The following is a 19415-nucleotide window of genomic DNA, read 5'->3' as shown; positions in this document are numbered from 1 at the left end:
ACAAACATTAAAAACATGTTTTGAGTGCTATCGGTTTTACTTCTAATTTAAAAGTCTTCAATCCATGACCAAAGAATCGTCACTAATCGAAGCTTACAAAATGGAGTGAAATTATTTCGCTCAGTAATATGCTTTGGGTTGAAAGTCTCCCACCAATTAATATGCGGAAAACGTAATGAGATTTAAAAATTTTAAATTGTTTAAATCAACTCATTAAGGAGAATACTCTTGAGTATTCCCCTTCTTGACCTGGTACTTTTTTTACAAGAGTATCAGTGTTTTCTTCGGTACTGGATTCCGTATAAATGGAATCTAAACCATAGTTATGACGATTGCTCCCTCCCATGCTGGATCGAGTAACCCAATGGAGCTTACTATTCTTGGTCCATGGATTCACCCCCTTTTTTTTAACAGTTTGCTGTTTACGCTACGTTGTATAGCGTAAAACATTTGCATAGTTAAATATGCCAAACTGACAGTAATAGAAAAGGCTGAATAACTTAGGGGAGTTATTCAATAGTAATCTTGTGCAAGAAGAAGAATGGTATAGTGAGTAATATATCAAATGATGAAATACCAATGCAACAGAGTCAAGCTCTGAGTTTCAAAAGGAAACATGGACGAGATTGCTTTTTATTACTGACCATGATTATTCATCATTTACCATCGCTTCTTATTTTATATTCATTGAGTTCTCTTCATGTTCTCAGCCTTGTTGGGTAGTATTTAGTCGTCATTAATGAAGCACCATGCAGAACTATTCGTTCCGGTTGTGAGAATAGACCGCTTACTTTAAGGCAGAAAGAATCCTTAAAGTGATCAAATGCATGAATAATCAAGACAGAACACTATCAATTAAAAAAAGTATGAAACATATATGTGCTTATATTCTACATGCTCCATTAAAGCACACTTACGTGTACGTGATCGGACGATAAAACCAAAACGAATCTTTGGTGAGTATTCTTAGATGCCTTTTATTTCGAAAGACAGTTTATTTTTAATTACCTTAGCTATTAATTAGTCTTTAGAACGATAGAAAGGTGTATCATTGATTAACTGTTAAATTGACTGATGGCCATCAAAATACATGCTAAACTAACGTATGGACTGGCCCTTTCACCAACACGTGCCATTTTCCAAAAGGCTCCTAAAACCTCGTGGTTTTTGTAACGATCTAAGAGAGATGGCCATTGCCCATGAACATAAGAACATGAACAGATCAGCAACAGTATCACTTGCAGAAGAGAACGGAAATTAAACAATGCAGACATGCTCTGTTGTAAAAAGAAAATATGCGACAGTTACAAGTAAAAACAATGTACTTCTCTAGTTGTTTTCTGAACAATTTTTACCGTTATTCTTCCTTTTATCCTTGAAGTGCAATTGCTCACCTTCTATTGAAGATTAAAATCTCGCTAGGTAAAGAGTATTACAACCCGTACACCACAATATAAGATAAATGTGCTATCATATGCATTACGAAATTCTATTTGAAAAGAGTTCATTACTAAATAATATAAGTTGAGGGTCATCAAGAAATCACTTCACTTGTGCAGTTCACTTTCTGATAAGCTGGAACAAGTGGGTTCTTTGCTTAAGATAATAGTCAAATTTACTGAAATTTGAAATTTCAAGAACGTCAAAATTTCTTTTAATCTTGTTGAAAAAATGCTTATCAGCTTTTCTTCTTTTCTTGTAAGCCATCAAGATTACAGGTGGGGATACGCAGTCGGTGAGATCAAGTAATGTTTTCTCTAGCAATGGGAAAGCTTTTTCGAGATACACACAATCAGCGGCCAAAACTAGATCAACGTTGTTAGTTTGCAAATCACCTTCTTGAGGTGAAAAATCTGCTGATAGCGGTTCACCCCAACAAAGTTCTCTAGCAAGAACCTCATACTGGACTTTGTCCAATTCTATATTTCTTTTCAACAAGGGCACTAGTTTGTCTATATCCGTAACGTATACCTTAGTACCATCATGGTACACGTTTTTTTCTAGCAACCCCACGCACAATCCTACTAAGCCTGTACCACTACCCAGTTCCAAGACTTTTTTAAACCGTTTTTTGCCGTCGACTGTTTTACTCAAAAGGTGATCGACTGATTTCTCGAGTATGTACTCGCATAATAGTTCACCAGCAATCCAGACCTTACCGCCGCAACCACTCTCACCACCGTCTTCACAAATTTTTAACGCAGGCAATAATTTTCCACTGAAGGATAGGTCTGTTTGACCGAGGTGCTCTTTTGGTCTAGGAACAACAAGATCTCCAAATCCGCCAAATATACTATCCATGCTCAATAGCTCAAATTCTCGCGTTTCTCGCAATGGGTTGCGAATTATTAACAAGCAGTTCTGTCTACTAAAACTTTCAAATTGTTTAAATACGAAGAATTTAGTTTCAGTGTTTGGGTGTGAGGGACTTTCGTTTAATCAAGCCAAAAAAGTAAAAGAATAAGAGAAAAACAAAAGCTCTTTTCTCATCTTACTTGATTAGGCGATCAAGTTGTAACCGCGTACTAATGACTTGACATTCAATGTTCCCCATTCGTTTATGGGGTGGCTCATATATTAACATAGCCGCATCCTCGCATTTTGACAATTATGAAAGAAACAAGGAAAAGAAAGAAGAAAAAGCTAAACTTTAGACACTGTATTTAATCCGAAAAAATGGGTAAAAAAAATTTACGTTACACCATTATTTCATTTGTTCTTATCCTCTATAGAAGTATCTTCTTGAATAACTGGGGTATCTAACCTTTTCCCAACCTCTTCATCAGTTGAACATAGTAAAATAGAATCAGCCAAAAATGCCTCTTTGGCCATAAAGTCAAAGTGTCCGACCAAAAGCTCCATGTCGCGTTCGGTATTCACAGAAGCTGTTTCATAATTTTCAGGGTACACTAATGCTGTTTTGCCATCGTCAAGAATTAAATACTGAGGATTCACAACTAGCGTATGCTTAAGATGTGGTTCGAAAAATCTCTTCAGATCTTCAACTGTGTTCCCAGTTACTAAGTTTCGAACTAAAAATCCGTTGTTCTTGGCCACTTCTACTTTGGGCTGCGCATCTTGGACCTCAAAGTTGATTAGTTTAGCTGTAGTACGGGATTGAAATTCTTGTACTTTCCGTTCCTTTTGCAGTTGTTTAAAAGATTCATATAGTGGGAGAGCTTCTCCTAATGATAAAACAGGTTTATTGCTTGTACCATTATCCTCCTTCTTAATAAATACAGATCTCATAGGTTCTCTATCCTGAGACTCGGAATATAAGCCATAAGCTTTGGCCAGTTCACGAATGAAATGGCGCTGGGGAGGCCTCATAGGTTTGAAGTGCAGGCTTGAACGGGTTTTATCGTCCATTAACTTATTAAGAATAACTTCGATTTGTGAACACCATCTCTCTTGTTTAGAATACACTGATAATGTTGTCTCTGTAAACGGTAAGTGTAGTTCTTCGAACGTCGTAGCGACAGACACGAGTTTCTTTAGCGCATCTAATTCATTGCTTGTAACGTTGTTGGATTCTTCTTTGATTCCAAACGCCTCTCTCAACTCTTTTAGTCGCTTTAAAGCCTCACATTCTTCATCGCAGTCTAATACAGAAGACTCGTTTGCAGGAACCACACCACTTTTTGCACTGCAGGTAACGCTTTTTTCATTCCTGCCACATTTGCAAGTAATTTTCACTAGTGTAGGGCAAGGTAAATCAGGGCATTCTGTTTTACCATGACATGGTTTAGGACATGTATGTCTACAGCTAAGTCTTTCGTGTCCACAGATCTGCTTACAGACCTTTTGACAGTTTCCTGGCAAATGACATGTTTTTTGACAAGTATGGCGACAAAAATGCAGTAGTAATCCACATTTTGTACCACATGATACATCTTTTTGGAAACAAACTGTTCTCACTTTATCTTTTTTCCCACATTTACAAGGTTTGAATACGGTTTCTGTACATGGTGGACATGGTACACCCAAAGGATGACAGGTATGTGGCATTGGTTTGTGGCCACAGCTGGATTCACCGCGCACAACTTTAATACATGGGTGGTTACATACTGGTAATTCTGTACCACAACGTACGGGTGCAGGAACAACTGTTTTGCCACAAGGACAAATTAGGTCGTTTGAATCACTTTCTAAACAGGGTGGACATTTCCCGGGGTGGCATTTTCTCTGACATTTATGAATTCCACATGATAATGTTAAGTTACAGGGTTTTAAACAGATATGCTTTGCTTCCACAAGAGACTCGTCTAACAAATCTTGCGATCTAAAGAAGTTTTTTCTTCTTTTTACTGCCGATGGTCTACCACTGCAGCACCTGTCAGTGCACCTGTGTCTACGACATGACATCAGAGATTCGCACTTAATGTTACAGCGTGGCCGTCCTTGAAATCCACAAGGAACTGAAAATGTGCTTTGCTCACAAGCACATTTTGCACTATCAATTTGTAAACAGGGATCCATACAGGCCAGATCATGACAAATGAAGGGACACGAATGTTTGCCACATTTTAACGGTTTACTGCACCTTGAATTACACGTCGGTATTGGGTCATCACAATGTTTACGAGGTTTGGTTAGCTCGTCCAGGGCTGTCCGACCACAAGGGCATGTCTTTAGTAAACTGGGTAGAAAAGGGCATACCTTTCTACCATTGACTGAGGGTGGACTTAAGCAGGGTTCGATGAATGAATGTTTGCGGCATGAAAAATCAACTGTTCTAATATCTGTACAAGCAAATACACCAATCCACTCATTTCCATTTCCATCCTTTGAGGACCTACCAGATTTTGGAAACCTTGCTTCACTACACTTTATGCTAGCACGAGAGTGGTTACCACAATAGCATTTTATTTGCTCTTCAGTGCTATCTTTACTAGTAATCAATTCTGGGCATGGCCCACATAAGCCGGTATGGCATTTCCTTTTACAATTGTGAACTGAACAAGATAGAGGTAATCCACACTCTTCTTGACATTTGAAATTTTTTTTCATAGCCTTGGACTGGTAACAAAATATACTTTGCGAATGTTTCCCACAGTGACACATAATCTCGACCATTCTTGTGCATTCTGGATGCGGTCCCAAATGACAAGTTTTGGAACAGCCATGAATACAAATAGGAGCGCTACAGGTTTGTCCGCATGAATTAGGATCCAATGGGTTAGGGTCAGGATTAACGACTTTGCCACACCAGCATGTGGGCCTATTATTCGCTGGAACTTTTTTGCCAACGTGATAACAGTTTGGACATTTCCATATTCTGTCTACGGTTTTTTCCGTCGATTTTATTGCCCATTCCCTTATACATCCATAATCAAATACTCTATAACATCTCTTGCAAGCGAACATCTGACATGTATAATCCATTTCTACTGTACAAATCATACAAATATATGAGTCACCTTTGGAAATTTCTTGAATTGAACGCTCATAATACTGCATATCATCGTCCGTTTCTTCCTCATACGAACTAGGCTGCTCATTGTTATCTTCCACGCTCGAATCTTGTTCGCTGCTTAAGCTATGACGTCTACAAACGCCACCGCCTTCTTGATTCTGCTTTAAGTCCAGAGATTCATGGTCGGTCATTTGTAACTCCCACACTTGCAATCAAGTTAGAAACGTCTCGTGCCGTGTTATTCACTTAGTTGCTGTCCTTATCAATAGAAACAACGTTTGGTACTTGCAACTATTTAACAGAGCTCATTGATATTTTTCAAAAACACATCATTACCCGAAAACCTTCCTATACACTGTTACTTAAAATGCAAACATGAAATCTTTACAAGTACCAATAAATTAAGGAAATAATAAATACAATTTACATAAATGAATGCTTCGAAAGTTTACTTCCTTTCAAAACAGACAGCAAAAAAACCAATGCCTCCATCATCTTTCGGTAGTGCTCTGATGCAACCCTCGGCAAGCTCTTGAGGGTCATGGGCGGCTCCTTCTCTGAAAACTTCTTCGAACTCTTCTACTTTGCCTCTTCTAGGCCAAAAGGGAATAACTTCACTTCTTGGTGCTACTCTCCAACCCCATTCTTGAACGGCCTTATCTAAAAGAAGGTCTATTACCACACGTTCATTTTCCTCCGCATGAATGGAACAAGTGCTGTACACTATTTTTTTAGCCACAGGAAAACTCATTGCATGCTTGACCATTTGGAACTGGAATGAGCTTAGTTTCGCTAATCTCGTTTGTAATTCTTCCTTCGCCATGAACTCCTCTTGCTCATCCGGCACGATGTCATTGTCATCATCCTTATCATCCATCTTTTTTCTGTTAAGTGAGTCAAAAAATTTACGACCAAATATACCACTACCAGAGCAACTTGGGTCTACAATAAAACCAGTAGCATCCTTAAATTTTTCGGGAGTAGCAAGCTTTGTAAAATCACCTACACTGACATCAATATTGGAAGAACATCCGGCTATCTTGATCATTTTTTGCAAAATTTTTGCTCTTTCTGGATCTTTTTCGAAAGCGTATATTCGAGTTCTGCTGTCTTTTGGCGGTTCAGAACATATATAGGAAGCGGTATGAGTCGTCTTGTTACCTGGAGCAGAGCAGGCATCTATTACAATATCATTCGGTCCCGGGTTCAAAATGTGAGCAGGAAAACAAGAGGCACGGTCTTGAATGATAATTTTCCCATTCTTATAGAGTTCATGTGCGGTAATCTTATCAGATGGATGAATTCCGAACAAGTTAGGTATATATTCATCATAGTAGATAGATTCGGGAACTAATTCGGACCATTTTTCCACCTTCAAAGTAAATTTTTTTCTCAACTCGGCCAATACTGGTTCAGTCTTACCATTTGGATAGCATTTTAATGGATTGATCCTAATCCATCTAACAGGCGGAAGATCGTTGGCGATGTCCTCACTTAAAACCAGCTCGGATAAATTCCTCACTTTCAATTTTAGCTTTAATTTGACCATTTCGCTATGTAATGGGCTCTTGAACTTCAACACGTAATCTTTGATGGGGTGCTTACCCATTTGAATTCTTTTCTGTTTAGAAATTAACAAATCATGACATAGTAACAACAAAGTTAGTCTTGAAAAGAGTGGTTTGCCCTTTTTCTTGGGAATATCTTCCAATATGCGGGCCTTTTTCATTACTTTCTCTAAATATGGTTTGTATTTCCAACACGAATCGAGAACTGCATAAACATGCTTTGGATTACTTTTCAGCTTATACCTTTTGCAGCTTTTCAGTACCAGAGTCTGCATGGAGCCAGAAATCCTCTCCTTAGCGGCTTCCTTCTCAATATCTTCAAGTACCCATGTTGCATCCCTGTAAAAATTCATCTTTTCTTTTCAATGGGATCCTCAGTGGGAACAATTTACAAAAAAGAATCAGCTCTTCTTTTAACCTCATCGAACTTTTCAGGTCAATTTTTTTTCTCACTTGTCACTTTCTCCCGCACCGTTTGGAAATCTCGAGGAAAATGCTTCTTCCCAAAAGTTCAATCAGGTCACTAATTAGGTAAATAGAGCTAAGAGAGGCATGCACCGTCTTTCCACAGTAGAAGAATCTTTATTTATCTTTTAATGTTTTGAAATTTAGTGGTTTTATTTCACATAACAGAAGAGTAGAAAAGGGAAAGTAGAAGAAGATACAGCGCAGAATAGACAAAACATGGACTCTGAAATAGTCAAGAAAGAAGCATGGGAAAATCCAGACGGTAACTTAAAACGTAGGCTAGAAGAGACGAAAGAAGATCAAAATAGTCTTTCTACTACTTCCAATAATAAAAGACAGGTAATTGTTCCCGCCTGCACGCCAAAAATCCATTATTCACCACTGAAGACAGGCCTTTGCTACGATGTTAGAATGAGATATCATGCAAAGATTTTTACATCGTATTTCGAGTATATTGACCCACATCCAGAGGACCCAAGAAGGATATATCGTATATATAAAATACTGGCAGAAAACGGTTTGATCAACGACCCAACTTTGAGCGGGGTTGATGACCTTGGCGACTTGATGCTGAAGATTCCTGTAAGAGCCGCAACTTCCGAAGAAATCTTGGAAGTTCATACAAAAGAACATTTAGAGTTCATTGAAAGCACAGAAAAAATGAGTCGAGAACAGTTATTAAAGGAGACTGAAAAAGGAGATTCCGTATATTTCAATAATGATTCTTACGCTAGTGCTAGACTACCTTGCGGTGGCGCCATCGAGGCATGCAAGGCGGTTGTTGAGGGACGTGTAAAAAATTCTTTAGCCGTAGTAAGACCACCTGGTCATCATGCAGAGCCTCAAGCTGCAGGTGGTTTTTGTCTTTTCAGCAACGTTGCCGTGGCCGCCAAGAACATTCTAAAGAATTATCCGGAAAGCGTAAGAAGAATAATGATTTTAGATTGGGATATTCATCACGGTAATGGCACACAAAAGTCGTTCTATCAAGATGACCAGGTTCTATATGTCTCATTACATAGATTCGAAATGGGCAAGTACTATCCTGGGACCATCCAAGGTCAGTATGATCAAGCTGGTGAAGGAAAAGGTGAAGGGTTTAATTGTAATATTACTTGGCCTGTCGGTGGTGTTGGTGATGCTGAATATATGTGGGCATTTGAACAAGTTGTTATGCCTATGGGAAGAGAGTTTAAGCCAGACTTGGTGATTATTTCTTCTGGGTTTGATGCCGCGGATGGTGATACTATCGGACAATGCCATGTCACTCCAAGTTGTTATGGACACATGACACACATGTTAAAATCTCTAGCTAGAGGTAATCTTTGTGTAGTCCTTGAAGGTGGTTATAACCTGGACGCAATTGCAAGAAGTGCTTTGAGTGTAGCAAAAGTACTAATTGGTGAACCTCCCGACGAATTACCTGATTCATCAAGTGATCCTAAGCCCGAAGTCATAGAAATGATAGATAAAGTGATTCGGTTACAGTCTAAGTATTGGAACTGTTTTAGAAGGAGACATGCTAACTCCGGTTGTAATTTCAACGAACCTATCAACGACTCGATAGTATCTAAGAATTTTCCTCTGCAGAAAGCAATCCGCCAACAACAGCAACATTACTTAAGTGATGAATTCAATTTAGTTACTTTACCTCTAATAAACATGGATTTACCAGATAATACTGTATTATGCACTCCAAATGTTTATGAATCGACCACTTTGTTAGTAGTCGTTCACGATACTTCTGATATTTGGGCAAAGAGAAATGTTATTTCGGGTACAATTGACCTATCCTCATCGGTGATCATTGATAATTGTCTAGACTTCATCAAATGGGGACTCGATAGGAAATACGGCATCATTGATGTAAATATACCATTGAGCCTTTTCGAACCTGACAACTATTCGGGAATGATTACCTCTCAAGAAGTTTTAATATATTTATGGGATAACTACATTAAGTACTTTCCTGCTGTCGCCAAAATCGCATTTGTTGGAATAGGAGATTCGTACTCAGGTATCGTGCATCTCCTTGGCCATAGAGATACTAGGGCTGTGACTAAAACAGTAATTAATTTCTTAGGCGATAAACAATTAAAACCTCTAGTTCCTTTAGTTGATGAAACATTAAGTGAATGGTACTTCAAAAACTCCCTCATATTCTCGAACAATAGCCACCAATGCTGGAAAGAAAACGAAAGTAGGAAACCAAGAAAAAAATTTGGTAGAGTTTTGAGATGTGACACAGATGGATTAAATAATACAATTGAAGAAAGGTTTGAAGAGGCAACAGATTTCATACTAGACTCCTTTGAAGAGTGGAGTGACGAAGAATGAGTAAGAGCTAGTTATTGGTTTTCTTATTTTCTTCTTGATCATCATTCATTCTCAATGATAAGGTTGTTAAAAGATTGACTATATAGTCCAACAATTCTGAAACGGGGAAAAAGAAATGAACAAATGCGTTGAGATATATTTTATTATTATGAGGAAAACAATGGGAACGGAAATATACATTAATGCCAATGCTTACATATATAACTTGTTATAAAAAAGGTTGCCTTTTTGACATGTTAACTAACTCTTCATTGAGCTCGTCCAGTATTTTTGAGCCGAATCTTTACTTTTCCAAGGATAACTTTTGCCCTGCTAAGAACAGTGGTTTTGGAGGAGGCTTAGGCTTTAGGTGTAAAGGCTTAGGCGGAGGGGTCGGTTTTATCTTTTTGTCTTTTAAGGTTGAGGCTTTTGATTTCAAAATTATTGGGATATTCGTCCCTTCTTGCCCACCTTCCTTCACATTGGATATCTTTCTAGCGTTGAACGACTCCTCTGAAGAATTGAGTTTCTCAAGCATACGCTGTTGGATGGAGTTCTTCAAATCCTGTTTAGATCCACCCACATAATCATATGCAGGTAAGTTATTCTTTGAAAGGCTTAAAGTATTGTTTTTGAGGCCATCAACTGTATTGGTAGATGTTGGCTTAAACGATGAACTTTTATGGTCCAAATTAACCTTTGTATGCACAGCTGTGAAGCTACTACCCGGCAGGCTTGAAGAAGTAAGATATTCTTCCACAGGCTGGTCTCTTTTAGTGTTACTACGCGTGGAGTATGAACTTAGAGATTGCGTCTTCTTTAATTCATCTGTGTCTCCTGGATAAGATTCATCTGATGAGGACGAAGAATCATCGTTGTGAGGAATCATGTTCGGCAGAGATAGGTTCAATGAATTATTCTGCCTGAAATTATGTGCTTCTGAAACAATCGTTTGCTTTAACCTAGTCGTAGAATTTGCCTCATCTTTAACATTATTCAAATCACTAACTGCTTCCAATTCAAACGGTGAGCGACTTAATGCATTATTCAGACGGCTCTGAGAATCCTTGGCAAAATTACACGAAGTAGGGTCATAAAATATATTTGATTCTTCTTTAATAGGAAGTGTTTGCGCTGTTGCCATATTAACAGGCGTGCTGAACTGGAATGCAGTAGTTGGTATCGAATTTCCCATGACTAAGTGGGAGTTTAAACTTTGAATATTTTGCGTTGCAGAAAGCTGATGGAGTTCTGTCAAGTTCAAATGACTGCTAGGTGCTTGCACAGTTTGTATATCATTTATTGGACACGGAACATTTTGCATAATTGATATTCTCTTTAGTAATTGGAAAACACTGGGTCTATGGCAGGGGTTCTGTACCAATATATCCCGTATTAAACTCTTCAACTGTTCACTATAGTTCGGATACAATGGAAATTCAAACTTTCCGCTTAGTATGGCGGGTTCACCACCCTTTTCAAATGGTGTTGTATAATAGCAAAGCTTGTATAGAAAAATACCCAGGGCCCATATATCCGACTTTTCATCTATCGGCAGACCGCGAAATATGTCAATCATCTCCGGCGACCGGTATTGTGCTGTTGTATTTTTCAGAATGTCCTGCTGAACATATGATAGCTCTTGGGAATTCCTGGGAAGTCTTATAATACCGCATACAGAGCCGAAATCGCAAAGCTTGTACTCATTGTTGGTTGAGATAAGAACATTTTCTATCTTTATATCTCGGTGAATCAGCGGAGGTTGTAACGCATGCATAGCAGCAACTCCTTGAGTAACTTGGCTTATTATTTGCAAAATTTCAAATTCATGCAACCTATTTTGTAGTCTTGTGTTCATAAAATCAATCAGTCCTCCTCTTTCACAATACTCCATTAAAACGAATACTTCATATGAACCGTTCTGTAATATTGCCTTGGCCGCATGGGAATCAATGTATGACACAACATACCTGTTGTTCTTCAGTAATCTCATAGCATCTACCTCTGCCCTTAAAGTATTTAGACTAGGCTTATCTGGAACAATTACTCTTTTTAGGCATGCAACGTTTGTATTAGTATGAGGGTCAGGCGGACTAATTAAGACGGAATATACTTGGGCGAACCCACCGCTTGTTAGATATTTGATGATCTCAACTTGATGTGACCCAACTGTTAATCGTGTGCCTACGTTGTACGTACCAATTTGAGGTTGATTCATGCTGATTATCTGACTGCCTAAAGTACCGAATTATACTGCGCAACGTTTCTTTCTTGATGAAAAATACTGATAAAGAGATTTTTGAATCACAAAGGAAACCACTTAGCACTATTATGATATTTTCTGAGGCTGTTCTTTTCTATCATCATGAGGAGTGCAATGATTTTTCATTTGTATCCGATCTACTTCAGGAATGCTTGGATTAACAAGGCTTAGAATTCGGACCCTATTGCTGCGAGCCGACAGGACGCGATCCATAAACATAAGTTTGAAATAACTGGTAAATCATATATAAACTCCAAATAACCCATGGTTAGCAATCTTTTTCTTTAAGTATCTTAAGGAGAGTGTACAATATTTGCAAGGCAAGCATATCCACTTGTCGAATATAGCAGGGATTGTTTTCAGCAACTTAAAGTGAAAGTGCTAAATTACGAACTAGGTTTAGTGTACTCCGGATTTAATAGAATTCAAAGATAATACGTTAACATCAAAAAAAAGTCCCCTCGTGATTAAATTGTACAGTAGAAACAAATATTTTATGCAAGGTTTCAACAAATACCCAAATGAATGCGGAGTATGTTTTGTCTCCATACAATCCTTAATGAGAAGATCTTGCTCAATAAAAGGTACCAAACCTATTGTAACACTAAAAGTTGCTTGCATGAGGAATAGGGGCAAGACAATACCAGGTCAGAGGCATTCTTCGCTGGAGACATATCTGAGGACTGGGAAGTTGAGATTTATAGATAATTATGAATATGAGAAAGTGATAGATGTTATGTACATGTTGAGGGTAAGTTGAAGTAGTATGTGTATAGGCCGGAGTGGCGCCACTTATAACAAGCCTGAAGTGTACATGTGAACGCTTAGTAACGTCTCGTTAGGCCGGTCTCTAGAAAGAACTACGAACCCATTTCTTTCCCTCTGCCAGCTATCTCCATTAAGGGCTGATGCCAACTTCATGATGCCGCTTAGAACTTCTACTGTATAGTCTCCAAAATGAGTGTATAGTTCGCTTACGACCGACATTTCTGATGGGATGTTGGCCAGTCCCAGGGAGCTTACAGAATGCGTGTCTAAGGCAGAAACACTGTCGTGGTCGCGGTGAGACAATGAATCGAGGGTGTGGCAGTTGAAACATATCTCTGTGGACAAGTCGTGGTACGGTACTATCGAACTCTCTCCAACGGTCATTACTAGGCATTTCTGGTTATTGCTTCCCTCGAATGGATACACTAGCTTCTGGGAGATGTCCATTTTGGTAAAGGCTTTCCCGACGCCCTTCCCAACGATTTTGCCCACCATCTCACCAAATCCGAGTCCTACGACTTGTTCCATATCGGCGTCAGTATTCAGCTTATTATCCTGCAAATACTTCAGGAGGTAGCCCCATGCAGTGAGCAGTAGGACCATAAAGTTGAGTGCGCAAGAGGTTATTTTCAAAGGGCCCTTCCACTTGAAGGGTGCACAGTTGAAAATAAACTGCATAGTCTGTATTATGTTGGTTGCAGTGTTCAAAACGGTTTCGGCTTTGTTTTGTGGTTGCGGTGCAGCAGTCACAACGGCAAACTCGGTAATTGTTGACGTGGTCAATACAGTTGTTACATCATGTGAGTGACAAAGCACGGTTAGCGATATTACCAGCGCAAGGAGAAGGACAACCGTTCTTGATTCTTTTGAGCAAAACATTTTCTTGTACACGCTCTCGATATTAACAGCGCTGTCGTATCAGTTCGTTTAGGGTCAAAGGAGATAATGTATAAAATAATAGACTCAATGTTTCCAGTAAAGCAAAGATGCTCGAAAAAAAAATATCCAGAAAAGAAATCTTTGCCCGAAAAGCAATGTCTGTTCTATAGTTTTTTGTGCTTCCCTAAGCATACACCTTTACACAATTCTTACTGCGATTCTGTACAGAGTTTGGACCTTGGTGCAAAAGCTGTAACCGGAAGAAGTTTGCTGTTGTTTCTGTGGCAGCTCTCTCGAGCTGGCGCCGCTATTTTAAGGGTCCAGTGTTTCGCGATGTAAATGAATACGCGCGCCGCATTCAAAGGAACCGCCGTAGGAAGTAGGTTCTTCAATGTCAACAGGGCCGGATTGATCAGCAACTGCCGACAATAGCATTTAATGTGGGTAGTGTCGCCGTTGCGTCTGTGTCACTGCTTTTTCTCTGGGGGGCGTAAGAAACAAATACAAACATATGTTTGATCCTGTCTTTACTTCATCGGACAAACTGAATGTATCTAAGTTAAATCGTGCTATGAAGAACATATATAACATCTATTACAGGAGGAAAGTTGCAACCTGCCTGGAGAGACCTGGAAAATGGACGACGCAAGGTATATAGTATAGTCTGTTGGTTGAGATTTCGGTTAGCCGCGTCAACACGCTGAGCCTCTACAGCTTCCGAACAGCTCATGGGCGTACGAGAAGAAAGAACCATTTTTGAAAGAGACTTGCCGTCTCAGACCGGCGTGGAGGCGTTGGTACGATAACCTCGGTATGCTTTCTTTTTGGGTAGCGCCAATAGTTCTTATTGACTTCTGATTCTGTGGCTGTGCGAGACTCACGAACTAGAAGCAAGCGACATGGTCTGGATGGTTTTGGGACGGTAAGCTGAGGAGCGCTATTATGATTGCGGCCAGGAAAGTCATTGAAAGATGAAGTAGGCACCTTGCAAATCTTTACTAGTTCTTGATATGCCCTTTCGATAAGCGAGGTGTCAGGGCTTATAATGGAGGATTGTTCGGCAGGATGTGATAGGCCTTCATACACTAGGTTGTTGGAGGTAAAATACTGATAGGGCTTGATATGGACATCGCGACCGACTGTACTGTCTAAGGTATCGAAAGTGATGTTGCCCCTTCGGTTCATAGACCTTTTCTTGCCAATATCTAGAGAAAAGTGGATGTGATCGAGGACCAAGTCTATTTCTCTTTGGGCGTTCTTCCAGGGACAGAATACGGAGTAGGGCTCTATCCTCTGGAAACCTGCGTACCTGTATTGGTATGAATTGAAATGGTGTTCTGCTTCATCCAAGAGCTGGTCATAGCTGGGCATTGTATCGAAGTTGAATAGTCTTTTCCAGAACGAAACGCTTTTGTTGACAGGGTTGTAGAACCTTCTGGGCTCAGAACGCTCATCCAAAAGCAGATATTGAACTGCTATCATCTTGCGCTCAAATTTGAATTCGGATGAATCGTAATCAATGTTCTTTGTGCCTCTTAGGAACAGTGGACAGTACTTCCCCATAGTGCTTTCAAACCAATTCTGGGGCTTATCGAGGTACCTCTGCATGTATGAAGGGACTGTAGTAACAACCGTGCTGTCGGGCTCTGTGAACGCAGCAGCAGAATAGGTATCGCAGCTTATATCTTGATCACGGGCAGTGGGGGGAGAGGCCGTATTTCCTTCTGACCCTGGCCTTGAAGCACGTTTGGGAAGAATGGAAACGTTTGTTGGAGAACAGGCGTTGCTTTGAACATTAGTCTCTCTTGGTCTATAGTTATTCGTGCGGCAGCATTTGAGACAAGAGACTTCTGGATCCAACGATGTGGAAATACCGTTTGGTAGTGACTGTAACGAGGGGGGATGGGGAGGATCCCATGGTGAATAAACGGAGGAGGATGTGCTTACGGATGAAGCCAACGAAGGTACTGACTCATTGTTGTATGACATGGAGTCTGTTGCGGACGATACAGGCGCATTGTTTCCTTGCATAGGAGAATGTGGAAGCATATTACCGTTGTGAGAGGAGATAAGGTTGCAGGGGATGTTTAAAGAGTAGGAGGTTGTCACAGCGGTGTCGTTCTCTTGGCGCATTACAGAGGATTTTCGGGGCAACCCATTTATTATGGTGATGTTCTCCTGCTTGAGCGACATCGGTTCGTTTGTCTTTGTTCCAGGCGTATTTTCTGACACATGCCTTGAACTTACTCCAGAACGTGCCACGGTAGAAGAATCGGCACGACTATTCTTCTTGAATACACTCCAAAGCGGAGCATTCTTGAAATCATTAAGAATATTGCTGACAGATTCTCTGGACACTTCAGTTTTAAGCGGTTCGGTAGCGGGTCTGACCTTTTCTTGAACGAGGTGATTGATGACCGGAGGACTTTCGGAGGGGTTATTTTCTGGAACGGATTTGGGAGACTGTATGTTGACCCACTGGAAGTCTAGCCCGGTCTTGTTGCAGAATATTTTGAATTCTTGAAACGACGTGGACATTTTGTGGGATGGAGATGAAATGATATGCTAGCACTAACCCAGTTTTCAAGCTGAAAGATTATAGAGAGGTTTGACCGGTTGCTGGACATAAAAAAAGGCAGGGGAAAGTAGGAGACTGTTGCTGTCAAACTACACAAGGCGCACGAGCCTTAAATAATCTATCATTGTTTTGCTGTGTCACTGTGTTTTTGTTTTGCTTTTCGTTTTGTATTCGTACATTGAAAACCACAAAGGTTTGTGAGTTGAGATTGGATAGGGGCTACTCAATAGCAATCTAAAGGCAAAAGGTATTGAAGTGTCCGAATGGTATTCACTGACTTTTCTATGCAGTACCCTGAAAGGGAAGCGGTACGGCCGTTTGTTTGTCGGAAGTCCGAACGACAGTAATTTTACTTTTGTGACGCAGTTGGATAGGTTGATGAGGCAGTAAGTATGTGAAGTAGGGTTGCAGGAATTTAGTATTGAGTGTTGAGCCTACTGGGGGAGTAGGAGAAACAAGAAATCTTGGTCTCTTGGCCCAGTTGGTTAAGGCACCGTGCTAATAACGCGGGGATCAGCGGTTCGATCCCGCTAGAGACCATATCTTTTTGCCACTTTTCATTGTTCGTCTGGAGAAGTTTTTTGAGTTCAAATTAAAAAGTGCTAGAGGAACTTGATGGACATACACAGTTATTATTCCACCAAACTCTCTTTTTCTACAAGAGCGATTTGAATTAAGTCCAAGGGTTACAGAGGAATCTTTTAAACATGGCTAGCTATTCTCTGGTTGAATCGAATTTTTTCGGATCTGAGAACTGGTGCCTAAAGCTGCAACCTAGTTATAAGCATGGACTTTTAACTGGATTGAGTAATGGTGAAATACGTTTGTTAGACTGGGCTACCTGCAAATCATTGCAAAATATTAAAGCAAGTGAAACTGCGATTAACGATTTAAAGGTCATAGATAGCGATTTTTCTGCTGGGCATCTAGTTAGTAGCGCTTCTATTGATGCGGTGAAGGTATTCGACATAAGAACAAATAGTTGCATTGCAACAATACAAAATGAATCTAACTCACCTTTTCTTTCCTTAGATTCTCGTCATGGTTTGCTGGCTTGCGGTACTGAATTGCAGGGCATTGACGCTGCTGTGCACATCTATGACATTCGTAAATGGGATACTCCTTTGAGATCGTTAATTGATTCTCACCATGATGACGTTACTTGCATTAAATTCCATCCTTCTGATGTCAATATTTTGCTTAGCGGATCGACTGATGGTTATACTAACATCTATGATTTGAAACAAGATGAGGAGGAAGACGCTTTACATCAAGTGATCAATTATGCGTCAATTCATTCATGTGGTTGGCTGTCACCAAAGAGAATATATACACTATCACACATGGAAACATTTGCAATTCATGAACTGAACGACAAATCCGATGAATTGAGAGAGCCGCAACCCTTAGACTTTGGTGATGTAAGAAAAGCATGGGATTGTGATTACGTGGTAGACATTTATCCCGGCCTTATTGCAACTGGTAAAACTCAAGAAAATGCTGGAGAATTACGCCTCATACCATTCAAGAATGAGAAAATATATACCGAAAAATGCTTTGTCATTCCACACGCACATGGAGATGAAGTAGTTCGGGACATCTTTATATCAGCACACCAAAGTGATATGTTATACTCCTGTGGCGAAGATGGTTACGTGAAAATTTGGAAGAGCACTCAGGGGCCTTTAAACACGCCGGAAACTTTTTGGGATTACTCTGAAAAAATGAATGTTTTAGGAGATGATAGTAAAGAAGCTTTTACTAACCTAGAGGAACCTTTGATTATTCAAAAGGATTTGGCGTCCACGAAGCCAAGAAAAGAGAAACACAAAAAAAGTAAAAAACATTCCACTAAAAGTCGTTTCAGGCCGTACTAGTTTTACATGCAAAGACAACAAATTAACTAAACGATATTCTGCATTATTGAACGTCAGCCGAAGTACTTTTATTCCAACTTATAAATTCCAAGCGGATTGATACTTCCGCCGAAGCTTTCTCCAGTTCACTGGTAGACTCTTGAACAACTTGAATTTCTAGTATATATATGATATAAATGTATTTTAGTTGTGTTCTGCATTAGATATACGTCTCTGAATATCGACGATAAGTTGTGCAAGATAGTAATTATGGAGAAAGCAAGGTGTTAACGTTGACAAAGATTCATGTTGTAAAAAATGGGGCGAGCTGGGAATTGAACCCAGGGCCTCTCGCATGCTTTTGTCTTCCTGTTTAAATCAGGAAGTCGCCCAAAGCGAGAATCATACCACTAGACCACACGCCCAATTATTTGTTGGAGTTGTTTTATTACCGGCTCGACTAATACCGGGATGTCTTGACAATCCTAATATACTATCTTAGGGAAGTAACTTATTGTCAAAACGACTTATCAACTTAATTTACGGGATGTTACTTATCCTATATATTATATAAGATATGGTTTATACTGTTGGAATGAAAATCAACTATCGTCTAACAACTAGTAGTCATACTACTAGTACATTATCATATACGGTTTAGAAGATGCCATAAGTTATGAGAAACTGTCATCGAAGTTAGAGAAAGCTGAAATGCAAGGATTGATAATGTAATAGGATAATGACTGACAATATATAAAATGACAATAAAAGCATATACTGAATTATGTAGAATTACGAGTTCCAGTTATTGGATTCCTATATCCTCGAGGAGAACTTCTAGTATATCTACATACCTAATATTATTGCCTTTATCAACAATGGAATCCCAACAATTATCTCAAAATTCACCTATTTCTCATGTTAAAAGTAAAAGGAACAAGATAGGAAGTCAAAGATCTCTAAGAATGCAGATGGATGCAAGTTGCGTGCTTATCTTGGGCATCCTACCTTCCGTTAAGATTACAGCATTTCATACTGTATGTTTGAAATACCAACTGTTCTGCCTACTTTCTTGCTCATTGTGAACCGTGTAAAAAATTTTACTTTAATAGCACGTAAACGACTCATTATATGTAATATGATTTATGTATATTTTGTACCTCTCTAGAGTAAAAGCCCGTGCTTGTGAAAGACTCTTTAAATTTCTTTATTTTAAGCGTGTAGAAAAAACATATGTTTAGTCACCTTATCTCAAATCTCGACGAAAAAGACAATCTGCATCAGAAATTGATCGAAGTCAAAT

The 19415-nt window shown here is 39.5% G+C and overlaps 9 protein-coding genes and 2 non-coding genes across 11 annotated transcripts; 3 read left to right on the top strand and 8 right to left on the bottom strand.

Moving 5' to 3' along the window:
- Window positions 1–1055: 1055 nt before the first annotated feature.
- Window positions 1056–1274, bottom strand: KSH1 (Ksh1p; the record flags this gene model as incomplete). Its single annotated transcript, XM_056225370.1, has 1 exon — window positions 1056–1274. One exon carries the CDS (start codon window positions 1272–1274, stop codon window positions 1056–1058), a length of 219 nt encoding a protein of 72 aa, XP_056079195.1.
- A 286-nt stretch (window positions 1275–1560) lies between these two features.
- EFM6 (putative protein-lysine N-methyltransferase) lies at window positions 1561–2301 on the bottom strand (the record flags this gene model as incomplete). Its single annotated transcript, XM_056225369.1, has 1 exon — window positions 1561–2301. The coding sequence occupies one exon, from the start codon at window positions 2299–2301 to the stop codon at window positions 1561–1563; it is 741 nt and encodes a 246-aa protein (XP_056079194.1).
- Window positions 2302–2709: 408 nt separating this feature from the next.
- On the bottom strand, window positions 2710–5607 carry FAP1 (Fap1p; the record flags this gene model as incomplete). Its single annotated transcript, XM_056225368.1, has 1 exon — window positions 2710–5607. One exon carries the CDS (start codon window positions 5605–5607, stop codon window positions 2710–2712), a length of 2898 nt encoding a protein of 965 aa, XP_056079193.1.
- A 257-nt stretch (window positions 5608–5864) lies between these two features.
- Window positions 5865–7337, bottom strand: RCM1 (rRNA (cytosine-C5-)-methyltransferase RCM1; the record flags this gene model as incomplete). The annotated part of the gene is made up of 1 exon (XM_056225367.1): window positions 5865–7337. The coding sequence occupies one exon, from the start codon at window positions 7335–7337 to the stop codon at window positions 5865–5867; it is 1473 nt and encodes a 490-aa protein (XP_056079192.1).
- A 331-nt stretch (window positions 7338–7668) lies between these two features.
- Window positions 7669–9789, top strand: HDA1 (histone deacetylase HDA1; the record flags this gene model as incomplete). The annotated part of the gene is made up of 1 exon (XM_056225366.1): window positions 7669–9789. The coding sequence occupies one exon, from the start codon at window positions 7669–7671 to the stop codon at window positions 9787–9789; it is 2121 nt and encodes a 706-aa protein (XP_056079191.1).
- A 283-nt stretch (window positions 9790–10072) lies between these two features.
- On the bottom strand, window positions 10073–11986 carry ARK1 (serine/threonine protein kinase ARK1; the record flags this gene model as incomplete). Its single annotated transcript, XM_056225365.1, has 1 exon — window positions 10073–11986. One exon carries the CDS (start codon window positions 11984–11986, stop codon window positions 10073–10075), a length of 1914 nt encoding a protein of 637 aa, XP_056079190.1.
- An 837-nt stretch (window positions 11987–12823) lies between these two features.
- SMKI14G2860 (uncharacterized protein) lies at window positions 12824–13678 on the bottom strand (the record flags this gene model as incomplete). Its single annotated transcript, XM_056225362.1, has 1 exon — window positions 12824–13678. The coding sequence occupies one exon, from the start codon at window positions 13676–13678 to the stop codon at window positions 12824–12826; it is 855 nt and encodes a 284-aa protein (XP_056079189.1).
- Window positions 13679–14404: 726 nt separating this feature from the next.
- On the bottom strand, window positions 14405–16216 carry SMKI14G2840 (uncharacterized protein; the record flags this gene model as incomplete). The annotated part of the gene is made up of 1 exon (XM_056225361.1): window positions 14405–16216. The coding sequence occupies one exon, from the start codon at window positions 16214–16216 to the stop codon at window positions 14405–14407; it is 1812 nt and encodes a 603-aa protein (XP_056079188.1).
- A 506-nt stretch (window positions 16217–16722) lies between these two features.
- On the top strand, window positions 16723–16796 carry Smki_14.trna10I. Its single transcript has one exon. It is a non-coding gene; the product is annotated as a tRNA-Ile (tRNA).
- A 167-nt stretch (window positions 16797–16963) lies between these two features.
- On the top strand, window positions 16964–18133 carry SMKI14G2830 (uncharacterized protein; the record flags this gene model as incomplete). Its single annotated transcript, XM_056225360.1, has 1 exon — window positions 16964–18133. One exon carries the CDS (start codon window positions 16964–16966, stop codon window positions 18131–18133), a length of 1170 nt encoding a protein of 389 aa, XP_056079187.1.
- Window positions 18134–18432: 299 nt separating this feature from the next.
- On the bottom strand, window positions 18433–18537 carry Smki_14.trna9P. Its single transcript has 2 exons — window positions 18502–18537; window positions 18433–18468 (listed from the first exon to the last, which is right to left on the bottom strand). It is a non-coding gene; the product is annotated as a tRNA-Pro (tRNA).
- Window positions 18538–19415: the final 878 nt, after the last annotated feature.

This window comes from Saccharomyces mikatae, assembly GCF_947241705.1.
Source record: "Saccharomyces mikatae IFO 1815 strain IFO1815 genome assembly, chromosome: 14".
NCBI classification, from domain to species: Eukaryota; Fungi; Ascomycota; class Saccharomycetes; order Saccharomycetales; family Saccharomycetaceae; genus Saccharomyces; species Saccharomyces mikatae.
This window is presented reverse-complemented; position numbering and strand designations above follow the sequence as displayed.